Source organism: Brachycentrus maculatus, unplaced genomic scaffold (genome assembly GCF_059751285.1).
Source record: "Brachycentrus maculatus isolate JH-2025_06_01 unplaced genomic scaffold, ASM5975128v1 h1tg000534l, whole genome shotgun sequence".
Lineage (NCBI taxonomy): Eukaryota > Metazoa > Arthropoda > Insecta > Trichoptera > Brachycentridae > Brachycentrus > Brachycentrus maculatus.
Window position 1 is genome coordinate 280,431 of NW_028281280.1, and position 16,287 is coordinate 296,717.

At 39.0% G+C, this 16,287-nt stretch overlaps 2 protein-coding genes across 5 annotated transcripts in view; one reads left to right on the forward strand and one right to left on the reverse strand.

Annotated features, from left to right (window-relative positions):
• On the reverse strand, positions 1–7,336 carry LOC148301625 (uncharacterized). 4 transcript variants are annotated; one of them, XM_088272977.1, is made up of 3 exons: positions 7,216–7,336; positions 1,570–1,886; positions 1–264 (listed from the first exon to the last, which is right to left on the reverse strand). In XM_088272977.1, exons 2-3 carry the CDS (start codon positions 1,880–1,882, stop codon positions 62–64), a joined length of 516 nt encoding a protein of 171 aa, XP_088129103.1. In that variant the 5' UTR covers positions 1,883–1,886; positions 7,216–7,336; the 3' UTR covers positions 1–61. The 4 variants fall into 4 exon arrangements, with proteins under 4 accessions (XP_088129103.1, XP_088129100.1, XP_088129101.1 ...); XM_088272974.1 differs by lacking the exon at positions 7,216–7,336 and adding an exon at positions 4,654–4,817; XM_088272975.1 differs by lacking the exon at positions 7,216–7,336 and adding an exon at positions 3,614–3,764.
• Positions 7,337–9,296: 1,960 nt separating this feature from the next.
• Positions 9,297–16,287, forward strand: part of Brr2 (U5 small nuclear ribonucleoprotein l(3)72Ab) — a 36,800-nt gene continuing 29,809 nt past the window's right edge. The window contains exons 1-7 of the mRNA XM_088272987.1: positions 9,297–9,455; positions 11,021–11,184; positions 11,649–11,850; positions 12,723–12,834; positions 13,930–14,072; positions 14,913–15,032; positions 15,730–15,982. Coding sequence (XP_088129113.1) covers positions 9,411–9,455; positions 11,021–11,184; positions 11,649–11,850; positions 12,723–12,834; positions 13,930–14,072; positions 14,913–15,032; positions 15,730–15,982 — 1,039 coding nt within the window. The 5' untranslated portion in view covers positions 9,297–9,410. The remainder of the gene's footprint in view (positions 9,456–11,020; positions 11,185–11,648; positions 11,851–12,722; positions 12,835–13,929; positions 14,073–14,912; positions 15,033–15,729; positions 15,983–16,287) is intronic.

Genomic DNA, 16,287 nt, shown 5'->3' on the forward strand with positions numbered 1-16,287 from the left:
AGCAGAAAAATTACATTTTTATTTATACATATTTATTTGTCATCGTCGGGGGAGATTGGTCTCAATTGACTGGTTGCAAAGGGGCCAGATTGGTGGGCAGGTCGAAGGGTAGCGGCGGCGGCACGGTCGGTATGGACAGGCTGCCGAAGCCGCTGTTGAAGAGAGGTTTCTCCGGCTCCACGGGCTTGTTCTCGCACTCCTTGTTCAGCCAGGAGATCACCTTCCCGCTCTGGTCCTTGGAATACACCTCTTTGCATTTATTTCCTGGAATAATGAATAAAAATAATTAATAATAAAATTGCCAGCCAAGCTTAGGAGAAAAGTCTATTAAACACCTCGCTCACTCCTTTCAAGAACGTCATAAATCAAAAAACTTGATTTTTCACGAGAATGTTTTTAAAGATTAAAAATATATTACAATGTATTAAAAATAAATATCAAGCCACCATTAGAGATATCGCTCACTCCTTTCAGCCATGTCATATATCAAAAAACTTGATTTTACAGGAGATCGTTTTTAAAGTTTAAAAATATAATAAAATGTATTTAAAATAAATATCAAGCCACTTATTGAACTTTTTACTGTACAACAGATCTTTTTACGTAAAATCTGAAGGATTTTTATTCATTTGAAAAATATTTAGTATATTTAAAAAAATAATTAAACAATACCTTTTCTTCAAAATGCAAAAACAACACTTTCTGCCCTGTAGCGGGTAAATATTAAGTCAAAAATATGCCGCTTTTGCTGGGATATAGTACATTTTCTGGGCATTACGAAAATACGCGCAACTGAAAATTGATGATTTTTTATTTATGACGTTCTTGAAAGGAGTGAGCGACTTGTCAGACCCGCATTCCTCTATGGCTCCGAATGCTGGATAATGAACAACACCTATTATTTTGTGACATCTCATCAGAGATGAAGAAGAATAAAATATTTATAATCTTGTAAAATACAGTTTTGTCCGCAGAAACTCACTTCCGGAAGGTTTGAAAATGGAGACATAACACATCCCTGTTTAACGCCTTTGGACGTGTCTAAGAGTCACTTTCCCTGCGCCCATTACCGTCATCCATGATGTAAACAAACTAACTAATCATCGCACCGCTATCCGCAGGGGTAGGCAGAGAGAATAGAACACCACACCGATTTTGTTTTGACAGAATATACACTTTTGATAAAAATAATTATTTATCTTCGTGTTAATTAACAAATATCAACATTTTTAATGTGTCCAAATACTTGTTCACAAATATGGATTATTTCCTATTACAGGAGGTATTTTCGTATTATTTTTTGACATCTCATCAAAGATGAAGCAGAATACGGAAGTCTGGGCATTTACGAGGCTGACGACTGTCATAGGCTGATAAAAGTGTAACATTCACCAATTCTACCCATTATTGACAACCACACTACCCAAATTCTTGGAAGTTCTATATATATGAACCAATTTCGAAACGTTGTACTTGAATCACTAGAACTTCACTAGAGACATCTATTGGTGAGATGAAAATTGGACACACTTAAAAATGTTACATTTCAGTAGTTAGGTAGGTACCCACCTAGGCCAAAAAAGAATTTGGACGGTTTTTCACTTGTAGTTTCGACTATGACTAGATTTTCAGTATCGTCTTGGTCTGTGACGGGTTTTCCAGTGGTGACGTCTTTCGAGGTGGGTTTTTCAGTGTCGACTTCTTCTTTCTTTACATAATTCTCCGTGTCGATATCGCCGGACAGCAAACCATCGCTGTCTACCTCTTTCGGGATCAAGTTTTCCAGGTTTATTTCCTCCAGTTTGTCTTTTTCTGGAATTGTGCTGGAGAATACTGCACTCAGGGTCAATGATACCACTATGAGAAATTTTAGAGGCTCCATAATTCTGAAATTAAATTATATATATATATATATATATATATATATATATATATATATATATATATATATATATATATATATATATATATATATATATATATATATATATATATATATATATATATATATATATATATATATATATATATATATATATATATATATATATATATATATATATATATATATATATATATATATATATATATATAATGTTTTGTGTTTTAAGAGTTTTCCCGAGCTGTGGGCACATTTTACAATTTTATTATACTTATTTTTACAAGGGCCCAGAGCAGCCGTGTACTAAGCTTTGAGAATAGGTGTCTGCGGAGAATATTACGCGTGCGGTGGTTTGACTTGGTGAGGAATGAAGAGATAAGGCGTAGGACGCAGAAATCTTGGTCACAACTGTCGTCAAAAAAAGGCGATTCAGTTGGCTTGGCCATGTACTCCGCATGCCTCCTGAGAGCCGCCATCAAGCTTGCCTCTTTTACAAGGCATCAGGTTCGCGCCACCCAGGACGACCACTGCTGACAATTCGTCGGCAGTTCTCGTCAGAACTTCGGGACGCGGATCTGACTTGGGAGGATGCAAGGGAGCTGGCAGCCGACAGAAAAGACTGGAGACAGTTTGTGGACTCCATATGTTCCACCTAGGGAGCGGATATGATTTATTATTTTATTTTATTTTTAAAACTATGTGAAAGAAAATTGTTTATGACATGCAATCAAATACGACATGGCCGAATGACGCGACCTATTTCAGATCTACCTATTTATCTCTATTATCCATTTATAAAAAGCTCATTTTTATACTCTCACATAACTCAAGAAAGCACCTCCCTGTTAAATCACAATCAGCACACTTCATGGTAACGTGCATAGAACCGCAAGATCCAACACACATTTTTGATCAATGAAGTTGTTCAACCTGCTTCCATTACCATGGACATAGACAAATAGAGCCGCCAATAATTTAGCAATGTTACCTATATTAATAACTCCATCGTTTCTGTGACGTCATTCATTGCCAACTTACGAAAATAGCGTTTTTTCGAAGGTGAATTTTCCAAAAAATAATGATGAATGAAAATATGTACTAATTTATTTTTTTACAATAAAAAAAAAAAAAACAACTAACCATCACGCCGCTTCCCCGCAGGGGTAGGCAGAGAGAATCGAACGCCACACCACTCTGTCCTTGCAAACATTCTTTGCCTCTTCTACATTCATGCATCTCCTCATACATACCCGACGATTATTACGACTCCTGACCCTGATTATTTTTACAAAAATGTTAATAAAATTAGTATATAACCACTCACCGAGATTTTTACGTCTACCGGTTTCGAGACGTACCCGTCTCTTCGTCAGGACAATCACTAACACAGCATGCAAACAATACCACCCTTCACCACCATAGCACCATTTAGGTGGTGGAGGGTAGTATTGTTTGCATGCTGTGTTAGTGATTGTCCTGACGAAGAGACGGGTATGTCTCGATACTTATTTTATTAACATTTTTGTAAAAAAATAAATAAGTAAAAATGACTAACCACAAAGTAAATGCTTTAAATATGAATAATATTGAGGATCTAATGAAAATATTAATTATATAGACCGTTATAAACACTTCACGAGTCTAATACAATCCTTTATAGGTTGAGTATGTTAAATTAGATATTCCTCACGAGTGATATAGTAGAAAGGACATTGACAATATGGCATTTACCAATATTAAAATAACTCCATCGTTTCTGTGACGTCATTCATTGCCAACTTACGAAAACAACGTTTTTACAAAGGCGAATTTTCGAAAAGAAAATGATGAACGAAAATATTGATTATATCGGCTGTTATAAACACTTCACGGGTCTAATACAATCCTTTATAGGTTGAGTATGTTAAATTAGATATTCCTCACGAGTGATATAGTAGAAAGGACATTGACAATATGGCATTTACCAATATTAAAATAACTCCATCGTTTCTGTGACGTCATTCATTGCCAACTTACGAAAACAACGTTTTTACAAAGGCGAATTTTCGAAAAGAAAATGATGAACGAAAATATTGATTATATCGGCTGTTATAAACACTTCACGGGTCTAATACAATCCTTTATAGGTTGAGTATGTTAAATTAGATATTCCTCACGAGTGATATAGTAGAAAGGACATTGACAATATGGCATTTACCAATATTAAAATAACTCCATCGTTTCTGTGACGTCATTCATTGCCAACTTACGAAAACAACGTTTTTACAAAGGCGAATGTTCGAAAAGAAAATGATGAATGAAAATATTGATTATATCGGCTGTTATAAACACTTCACGGGTCTAATACAATCCTTTATAGGTTAAGTATGTTAAATTAGATATTCCTCGCGAGTGATATTGTAGAAAGGACATTGACAATATGGCATTTACCAATATTAAAATAACTCCATCGTTTCTGTGACGTCATTCATTGCCAACTTACGAAAACAACGTTTTTACAAAGGCGATTGTTCGAAAAGAAAATGATGAATGAAAATATTGATTATATCGGCTGTTATAACACTTCACGAGTCTAATACAATCCTTTATAGGTTGAGTATGTTATATTAGATATTCCTCCCGTCTGACATAGGTCCTTTGTGCTAGAGTGGGTTCGAACTGAGAAACTCTGACTCAAGAGTCCGCGACACTAACCACGGGACCACAACCCGACACTTTCGACAAAAATAATTATTTATCTTCGTGTTAATTAACGAATATCAATTACTCACTATAAAATGACGAATTTTTCTTTTAAAAAGTACTGTAAATCGAGGGAATCACCCGATTATATGTGAGTGTATGACGTGCGACGTAATTTGAGTGTTATTAGAGTGGTTTAGTGCCGAAGAAGCCCACGATCGCGTGGTATGCCTCTGAGACAGCGAGTCGAACTGAGTCGAAAATGATGTACCGCTATTGCGAATTCCCCCATTGTTTTATCATATGTAGTCGCTGTAAACAAGATGCTAACAGGACCGGTTTTGACATGTCGTAATACTATATTTATAATAATAAGGATGAGATCTCAAACTTTCAAATATAGGTGCAACTGGCCACTCTAGGGGTCAGACATCGCTCATTCAACAACGTCATATATCAGAAATCGTAAATTTTCAGTTGTGCATGTTTTCGGAATGCCCTGAAAATGTACTCTATCCCAGCAAAAGTGGCATATTTTAAACTTAATATTCACCCACTACAGGGCAAAAAGTGTTGTTTTTGCATTTTGACGAAAAGGTATTGTTTAATTATTTTTTAAATATACTAAATATTTTTCAAATGGAGAAAAAACCTTCAGGTTTTAGCTAAAAAGATCTGTTGCACAGTATAAGTTCAATAAGTGGCTTGATATTTATTTTAAATACATTTTATTATATTTTTTAACTTTAAAAAGGTTCTCCTGAAAATCCAGTTTTTTTTATGTATGACGTTGTTGAAAGGAGTGAGCGACATGTCTCCAAAAAGAAAATAACATTTTTTTTTATTCCAACTCTTTTCTTTTCAAAACCTTATATTTATTTCGAAATTAAACTTATTTTTTCGATACAAAAACAGCTTTTTTGTTGATATTCAATCAAATATGACATGGCCGAATGACGCGATCTATTTCAGATCTACCCACCTGTATTTTCCATTTATGAATAGCTTTTTCATACTCAGTTTGGTTATTTAATGACTTTATGGATAGTGGAAACAGGTTGTACAACTTTGTTGCATAATAATAAAAGTTCTTTTCGCCAAAAGAGATATCTGTAAGGTTTTGTTTGATGTGTTTCTGTGTTTTGTATCTACGATAGCAGATACACTTGGATTGATGGCTTGATGGCTTGATGGCTTGATGGCTTGATTGGATTGATGGATTGATGGCTTGATGACTCTGGTCAGTGTCTTTACACGACGGATTCTTCAATTCTTCGGACACTGTGACAATGAGGATAGCCTGGAACGACTGGTTGTGAAGGGTAGCCAGGAGGGGAAGAGAGGGAGAGGAAGTTCTCCACACGATGGACCGATGGAGTTAAGGTGGTTGGAGCGCTACGTGCAGCGCAGTCAAGGGATAACTGGAGAAGAGGCATTGCTCCCACAAGGGTCACAACCCTCAGTATGAGGAATAAGACAGAGAAGAAGGATCTATGTATAGGGTCCGCCATCTAAAGTTTTTTTTTTCAACTAGTGCTTATTTCGTGAATGGTAACACTTAGCTCATGTCTGATTTGACAGATAATTAGTTTTATCTTTCCGCTGAGCGAATATGGTTGTGTATACGCTTGAACAACGCTGGGAAATATTGCGACATTACTTTGAAAATCATGGTAATGTTGCAGAATGTGTGCGAAAATTGCGTACGGTTTTTGGAAGAAGAGAAGCACCGTCAGCTCCGTATGTTCGTTATCTTGTGAAAAAAGTGAAAGAAACTGGCATCCTCATCGATAAACCAAAGCGTGAAAAGCCAAAAACAGTGCGTACACCCGAGAATATCGATGTTGTGGCAGAAAGTGTGCGTGAAGCGCCATCAACATCAATTCACCGTCGTTCTCAACAATTGAACATTTCGGAGACATCATTGAGACGAATTTTGCATAAAGACCTTGGTATGACGCCATACAAAGTCCAATTGGTTCAGGAGTTGAAGCCAACTGACCATCCAATGCGTTTTCGCTTCGCTGAGTGGGCCTGCGATCGACTTACAGAAGATGCCGATTTTGCCAAAAAAATCATCTTTTCGGATGAAGCTCATTTTGATCTTGGCGGGTATGTAAACAAGCAAAATTGTCGTATTTGGGGCACAGAAAACCCGCACGCATACATTGAAAAGCCGGTACACCCAAAACGAGTCACTGTTTGGTGCGGATTTTGGTCCAGAGGCATAATTGGGCCATTTTTCTTTGAAAATGAGCAAGGAGTGGCCGTTACAGTCAATGGCGATCGTTATCGGGCCATGTTGAACGGATTTTTGTTCACAAAAATTGAAGAGGAGGATATTGGCAACATTTGGTTTCAACAGGACGGCGCTACGTGCCACACAGCCGAAGCTACACTCGATGTTTTGCGCCCTGTTTTCAAAAAAAAAAAGTTATTTGGCGGACCCTTTATGTGACCATATAGAAATTGCGTATCGGAAATCGCGTATGCACGAAGGTACCTGCATAATATCGTGTTTTGTTTTACAACTTTTATGCGATTTTTGCTCCTGAAAAACGGTTCTAATATGTCATTATTTTATAGTATAATTATCGCTTGACATTGCTAATCTACATACACCTGACTCCAATACAAATGGCAATACTTACTCGTATTTTATAGTCAATTAAGAGTGATATTTACAGCGCTTTTGCCGTATTTCATCGAATAAAAATATGTGATATTTCATATTTCGTAATCGTACAGGAGAAAGTGACCAACTGACAAAACGTAAAATGTTCAGGAGGGCCATTCAAATCACTTTTGCTTGGCAACAAAATAAACATCAATGCAGTTAGTCATTTTTAACAAGTCAATATATTATACTTCCAAGTTTAAAATACTTTGAGATTTTTTCAGAGCAATATTAAGCTAGTAAGATATCGAATAGTCAATAATCACATTTTTTGTAAAAAATTCACTTGGTCACTTTCTCCTGTACGACTACGATTTATTCATTATCGCTAATGGATAAATATCACGAGGTGTGATTATTGGCTAATAAATTAATATGAAAAATCACAAGACTATCGGTAGCACTCTTATTGAAATGTGTAGGGAACTAAGGGAGATATGAAGGTTTAAACTTTAGTTATTTTAATAAAACGAAAAACGTGCGTTTGCATACGTCATCAAATTTCCGTCATCGAACGTTTTATGACGTCATATGGTTTATTTTTCTTTGGTGTATAGAGCTGTAATAGTAGTAGTGTGGATTATAATTGAATAATGAAAAAATAATTGAAATTATGTACAACATTTTGAGTGTGTCCAAATACTTATTCACAAAATCTGGATTATGTCCAATTACAGGAGATATTTTCATATTACTTTTTGACATCTCATCAAAGATGAAGAAGAATATGGAAGTCTGGGCATTTACGGGGCTGACGATAGATGTCTCTAGTGAAGTTCTAGTGATTCAAGAAAAAGGTTTCTAAATTGGTTCATATATATAGAACTTCCAAGAATTTGAGTAGTGTGGTTGTCAATAATGTGTAAAATTGGTAAATGTTACACGTATGTAAAGTGATCACTTAAACCAGCCTATGACGGTCGTCAGCCCCGTAAATGCCCAGACTTCCATATTCTTCTTCATCTTTGATGAGATGTCAAAAATAATATGGAATTATGTAATTGACAAAATTAGAAAAGTATTTGCGAAAAAAATGGTTTTCTTGAAAAAATACGACGTTATTTATGCATCAACCTAATATGTATCCCAGAATCCCAAACTCAGAAATCGAAACCCATCTTATGTATAATATCTATGACTAATATTTAATTTTGTATACTTTCCCTGTGCCTTAAAATTGGAAAAAGTATTCCAGATTTAAATTCATGTCACGCGTTACCGCCACACATCTTTTGTAAAAAAAAATATTATTCATTCGAACATCGCCTCATTTCCTACAAGATAACTCAAAGGTTATCATTCCAATCACCACACAACCCTTCTGACTAAAGAATTAGACGCGCTAAGAGAATTTCAATATCATTTCTGTACAAACAGGCCTGGGAACTGGATGAAATGCGGTTTTGTAGTTTGTACCTTTGCCTAAACGCTAGACAACGATGTTTTTTAATGGGTTTTCTGAGTATTTCAACTGCCAGAAGCGGATTTGATGAATAAAAAATATTTATGAATTAATAGTTATTAAATGCAATAATAAGCAGACGAAGACCGGGAAAGACTTGGCACGATCAGGTAAACGGAAAAAAGGGGAAGTGGCCTATACCAGCAGTGGAGGTCAGAGGGCTCATAAAGAAGAAGAAGAAGAAGAAGAAGAAACTCATACTAGCGCGTGTAACTATCGGGTCATGTACATTTATTCTAATTAAAATGATTGATTTATATTGTAATATATTTTTAAAATAACCCTGGACTGATATTTTAAGAACTGACGATGTTGTTAATGTAACGATAATAAACGCTTCCTCGAAACAATGCAGTGCCTTATGCATCACTCAATGCAAATGTTGCAAAAACACACTCTTTCCATTGCACTAATCACGTTTGAATAATATAGGTAGTTTGCAAAAACCACAACAAAAATATAAAAAAAAACTTTGTTGTGAAACGTCACGGTTTTCATACGTATTAGACTATATGGTCATGAAATGAAGCACGCAGTAGCCTGTAAAAAAGAAATCACGTTTGTCAAATTGACACAATTTATCTATGACTTTATCTATGCAACAAAAAAATCCGCGAGCGTTCTCTGCCGTCAGTTCGTTTATCATACGAATAACAAATGTGATCAAAATATTCTTAATATTACAATAAAACAGACTTTTCACAATCATGGCGGATGCCGCGGCGAGGCAGTTACAATATGAATACAAAGCTGTGAGTATTTTATTAGTAATTCAATAATTTTCCGGGAACGCAAATAAGATATTGGTTATGTTGTTGTTTTCGGCGGTTTTCAGTAATTTTACACGAAATACCTCAGTAATCATAATCATATTACGAGTTTTTTTAAAGTCGGAGTTCGTCACATGTAGGTTTTTTTATAAAAATTTACAAGAAATACGTTACATTGTGTTTTTTGTCGATTGTTTTTCTCAAGTTATTGTTGCGTGATTTCCGTATAGTTTATCGTTTTTAGATCTGTTAAATCCCCCATAAAAATCTGTCAATAATCATACATATCGTTCATAAGTTATAACATAATCATTCAAGCAATTCTTTTCATATTTTATATAATTTATTTGATAAAAAAAGAAGAAATATTTGAGATTTATTATTTATAATATATATAAATTAATAAAACCCTTTTCCGCATCCAAATGGTGCATAGGGCACTGCTTCATATAAACGCAGTGTTATCTTGATCGTTTACGCATGAAGGTGATCAGCCCTCCGCTTCAGGTACCAGTCCAGGGTAATATTGAATAAATAATACAGTGAAAAAATCACTCATATTTATTTTACCCCCCTTGGGAATCGAACCCGGGACCTACAGAACGGTAGCCGAGCGTGCTGACCATTACACTATGGAGGCGGACTAAAATTTTATTATTTACCATTCATATTAATACTTTTGCGGTGGAATTACATTTAAATAATGGAACAAAGGCAAAATAAAGGAACGGGTAAATGATCAAGAGTTAATTCTATGAAAATTGTAAAATGTTTATATTCTGTATTTTTCTCTCTTTTTTGTGTCTATATTAGGTTAAAATCGTTAAATTAACTAACTAACCATCACGCCGCTTCCCTGCAGGGGTAGGCAGAGAGAATCGAACGCCACACCACTCTGTCTTTGCAAACATTCTTTGCCTCTTCTACATTCATGCATCTCCCCATACATACCCGACGATTATTACGACTCCTGACCCGGCCGCTTTCAAGTATTTGACATACCTGATTGTGCCAAGTTTTCCTCGGTCGTCCTCTGCGTTAAAAACAATAAAAAATGCATTAAAAAAGAACTCCACCGACAAGACACACAAGGCGGCTTGGTGGGTCTCTGCAACAAAAAATGTTTAAAATTGTGATTAAAATAAATGTATACAATTAATGTTAATTAAAAAAATATAAATATATAAATATTTGTTTTTTAAAATTATTTACAAAAATATTTCACAATATTTCTGTGAGCCTAAGCGGCTTATTATAAGAAATAGGTATCAAATTGTGGTAGAGTGGGTTCCAACCCAGAAACTCTGACTCAAGAGCCCGCGACACTAACCACGGGACCACAACCCAAAACTAACATGTACATGGTTTTATGTACACACAAAAAAAGTGTGATATGCTCCGCGGACCACGAGAAGACACCCGGCGGGCCACGGGTTGGCTACCCTTGGTCTGAACTATATGTACACAATTATTAAATCCCGTTGCCAGCGGTCCGCAGGCGTAAAAGACACCCGCCCGAAGTGTATTAATCTTCCGTCTCTTTCCAGAACTCGAACTTGGTGCTGCAGGCAGACGTGCGCTTCATCGAGCGGCGCGGGCGCGACGAGGCCACCGGGGAGGTCATGTCGCTGGTCGGGAAGCTGACGGGCACACGCATGGGCGACCGCCACCAGCGCACCAAGCCCGACCGCGCCGAGGAGCGGAAGGTCAAGTGAGTGCGGTCCGCAGACTAGCTGGGCGTGAGGTTGTGGGTCAACTGGTCTGTGAGTTAGTTGGTTTGTGAGCTAGATGAATTGGTCAGCGTGTGAGTAAGTCGGTGAGTGAGGTTGATGGTGTGAGAGTTAGTCGGTTTCTGAGTTAATTGATTTATGAGTTTGTGAGTTAGTTACTTGATTTATGAGTTTGTGACTTAGTCGGTGAGTGAGTTAGGTGGTTTGTGAGTCAATCGGTATGTGAGTTAGATGATTTGTTTGTCGTTTTATGAATTAGATGGTTTATGAGTAGTCAGCTTGTGAATTTCTCGGTTTGTAAGTTAGTTGGTGTGTGAGTTAGATGGTTTGTGAGACCATCCGTGAGTTAAATGGTTTGTGAGTCGGTTTATGAATTATATGGTTTGGTTAATACTTCTGACACACTGGGTTGAATCTAAACTTTTGTTCATGTGTGTGTTGTCAGACGCCAGAAGCGCGACGAGGCGCAGTACGACTTTGAGCGCATGAAGGGCGCCACGTTGACGGCCGAGGGGGCCGAGGGGCCGGCCGCCGTGTACCGCCCGCGCACGCAGGACACGCGGCGCGCGCACGACCTGCTGCTGGCCTTCATGCAGGCCGCGCTCGGCGACCAGCCCAGGGACGTGCTGTGCGGGGCCGCCGACGAGGTAACTCCAACCCTGCATACGCAGTCGGGGCGGGGAGCCTTGTAACTCCGACCCAGCCGACCCTGCCTACGCAGACAGGTTTTCAGAGCAGGAGTGGGAAATCATGTAACTCCGACCCAGCCGACCCTGCCTAGGCAGACAGGTTTTCAGAGCAGGAGTGGGAAATTATGTAACTCCGACCCAGCTGACCCCTCCTAGGCAGACAGGTTTTTCAGAGCAGGAGTGGGAAATTATGTAATTCCAACCCAGCCGACCCTGCCTAGGCAGACAGGTTTTCAGAGCAGGAGTGGGAAATTATGTAACTCCGACCCAGCCGACCCTGCCTACGCAGACAAGGCTCCAGTATCGGAGCGGGAACCTTATCACGTGTACACGGGCTCATTCAATTATCCGATACAGCATGATACCCGTTTTGTGAAAATTTCAAGTCAATACGTCGACTGCTTTTCTAGTTTTGCAGACGCAAACTTGCGGAAGCTGAATTTTTATATACAAAAATACAGATTTTTTCAAGGTAGACGACTCCCGGGCAGACCGACAAACAGATGGATCAACGGCTGGGAATCCACGTCCCATTAGCCTCCTTAGTTCAAGTAAAAAAAAAAACATTTTTGGCATCTCGGCATAGATGAAGAAGAATATGAAAGTCTGGGTATTTACAGGACTTGTGACCTGTCGTTGGCAGGTTAAACGATCACAATTCTACTTGTGATTGACGACCGCACTACTGAAATTTTCGGAACTCCTACATATGCCATCAATCGCATGACGCTTCATCGTTGAGCTCGCGGCAGCCATCTATGATAGGATTCAGAAAGCTTTGTTTTAGCATATGCTGACGGAGTCTACAGGGTGTTTGGGTCGTGTTGCAGGTACTGGCGGTGCTGAAGAATGACCGCATGAAAGATCACGACCGCAAGACAGAGATAGAATCGCTTCTCGGCTCAATACCCGACGAGAGATTCGCGCTGCTGGTCAACTTGGGTGTGTATTCTTCCTCCTCTCATTTTGACTCTCGCCCGCACCCGTGGTGCATAGGGCACTGCATTGTTTATATATTTTTCTTTATTTTAAATTCTTTTGCATTACATGACAAATTCAAATACAAAAAAATATGAATAAACTATAAAAATGAATACAAAAAAAGATCCCACAAAGGCATGGCCTGTGTGTGGATATACAATATAATTTAGTCATAGTACAGGGTATAAGGGTATAGGTTTTATAAGTAGAACTAGAATAATAGTGTTAATATAAAATATAATGATGTTGTGTTATCTCGACCGTTGATTCTGTAAAGGCGATGTGATTTGTCCTGCGCTCCTGTCTAGGTTTACAAAATTTTAAAACTGATAAATGAAATTATTGATAATATAATTTTTATTTAGTACTACTACTACTACTACTACCATCACGCCGTTTCACCGCAGAGGTAGGCAGAGAGGATGGAACGCCACACTCTTCTGTCCTGACATACACTCCTCGCCTCCTTCACATCCATACATCTGGTCATACATGCCCTCCGATTACGCAGACTAAATTTATTTATTTAGTAAATACATACCACTATTTCTAAAAATCTATTGCCACATGTATTTACCAAGTAAAATTTTAATTCTGCCTCCGTCGTGTAATGGTCAGCACGCTCGGCTACCGTTCTGGAGGTCCCGGGTTCGATTACCAGGGAGGGTTCACATAAATATAAGTGATTTTTTCACTCTAATATTTATTCAATATTACCCTGGACTGGTGCTTGAAGCGGAGGGCTGATCACCTTTCCTTCATGTGCAAACGAACAAGATAACTCTGCGTTTATATGATGCATTGCCCTATGCACTATTAGGGTCCGGATAAGGGTTTGAAGATAAGTGGATTTTTCACTGTAATATTTATTTAATATTACCCTGGACTGGTACCTAAAGCGGAGGGCTGATCACCTTTCCTTCATGTGCAAACGAACAAGATAACTCTGCGTTTATATGATGCAGTTCCCTATGCACCATCGGATGCAGATGACGGTTAAAATAAACTTAAAAATTAACTAAATTAACTAAAAAATAAAAAAAATCTTTTTGCCAGGTAAGAAAATAACTGACTTCACCGGGATCGGGGCCGCGGCCCCCGTGGGGGACACCCAGCAGGAGCAGATCGACGAGCAGTACGGCATCAACGTCCAGTTCGAGGAGTCCAGCTCCGAGGATGACGAGGACGCCTTCGGCGAGGTATTTCGCCTCCTTCTCTTGCCTCGGAGGATGATCTGGGCTTCCGCCTGGTCTCCGACTCCCAAATCAGTCCTGGCATACTTCTTCTAGCATCACTTATTACTTTTAGAATAATTCAATATTGAGAAATTGGTAATCAGGAGACAAATTGCAAAAGAATATGGAAGTCTGGGCATTTACGGGGCTGACGACCGTCATAGGCTGGTTTGAGTGATCACTTTACACACGTGTAACATTCACCAATTCTACCCATTATTGACAACCACACTACTCAAATTCTTGGAAGTTCTTTATATATGAACCAATTTAGAAACCTTGTTCTCGAATCACTAGAACTTCACTAGAGACATCTATTGGTGAGATGTAAAGAAACTTTTTACTAAGCAGAAACTCTTATATTAGTATGTGAGCTCCGAATCCTGGATTATAATCACACACATGAGAAACGCCAGAAAATACCATTTAAAATGGTATTTTCTGGCGTTTCTCATGGCCGCGCACGGGCGTCTCTTAGGAACAAAGTTAACGCAGTTAAAAGGTTAAATAAATGTATACAAATAAAAAATTTTAAAAAATGGAGGCGCGTTTGATAATGTCTTAATAAGACGAAACGCATAACGTATTAACATATACCTAAATAAATGTAGAATTCAATCCAATAAACCTTGTTTAATTTAATTTTGGATATATTATCCGACAAGAAAAATGATCAGTTATCTAAATTGTGATTTAAATAAATGTATACAAATAAAATTTTTAAAAAATCGGGCTATGTAAATCGAGGGAAAATGTAAAAATAGGGTATTTTTGCATTTTTTCATTTTGTCGCGGTGTTGCCAGGTCCGGGAGGAGGACGACAGGGAGGGCGAGGGCGAGGAGGAGGGGCAGGAGGAGACCATGGAGGCGGAAGAGGAGAGCGAGGAGAAGGAGGGCAAGAAGCAGGGAATACATGCGTCCAACGTGAGTACCACACCAATTGGGTTCTGGGTTCCGCGCTATTTCAAATATAGTTCATAATTTTACCATTTTACTATTTTTTAGTCAGGAGACTGGAGTTAGCTTTGTATATTTTATTACTTCGTCAACTGATGGCGCCACTATCAGCTATGATTCCCAATCTATTGATTTACTACCCACATGTGAATGGGATACCTTCAGCTTCTTTTGTATATAAACGATATATGTTTGAATTGATTTGCAAGAGAAGGTCTGTCAGGAAGCCTAGATGCTTCTGTATCAGGTCTGGGAATGCGGTGGGACAGCTCTCAATGTACCTCGCTTATTATTATAGAGAAGGTCTGTCAGGAAGCCTAGATGCTTCTGTATCAGGTCTGGGAATGCGGTGGGACAGCTCTCAATGTACCTCGCTTATTATTATAGAGAAGGTCTGTCAGGAAGCCTAGATGCTTCTGTATCAGGTCTGGGAATGCGGTGGGACAGCTCTCAATGTACCTCGCTTATTATTATAGAGAAGGTCTGTCAGGAAGCCTAGATGCTTCTGTATCAGGTCTGGGAATGCGGTGGGACAGCTCTCAATGTACCTCGCTTATTATTATAGAGAAGGTCTGTCAGGAAGCCTAGATGCTCCTGCATCAGGTCTGGGAATGCGGTGGGACAGCTCTCAACAGACCCAGTATATGTGTGTGTGTATATATAGCTTGGCGGCGCGGGCGTTGAGGACTCGCGGCGCGAGCGGCCGCTGCACGCGCTGGACATCGACGCGTACTGGCTGCAGCGCCGCCTGTCGCGCGTGTACGCGGACGCTGTGCTGTCGCAGCAGCGCGCGGCCGACGTGCTGCAGGCGCTGCGCGAGAGCGCCGACGACCGCGACTGCGAGAACCGCCTGGTGCTCCTGCTCGGCTACGACTGCTTCCAGCTCGTCAAGATGCTCAAGAAGCACCGCCAAATGGGTGAGTGCGCCTTCCTCTGAGCCTGATCTCCGTTTGCCATGTCTCATGGCATATTTATAACTGCCTTTTTTATTTTTATTATTTCATTCCTTGTATCCTCATTGGAACATCTACCATACATGGTTTTGCCGCACTGGGAGATGGCATCCCGACTGCATCCAGTCTACTCTCATCCTTCCCAAACCATCCCAACCCGCCTTCCTTAGTTTGCTGGATAGTGCTCATGTCAGCCTTGCACCCTTTCCTTATATCACCATTGGAACATCTACCATACATGGTCTTGCCGCACTGAGAGATGGCATCCC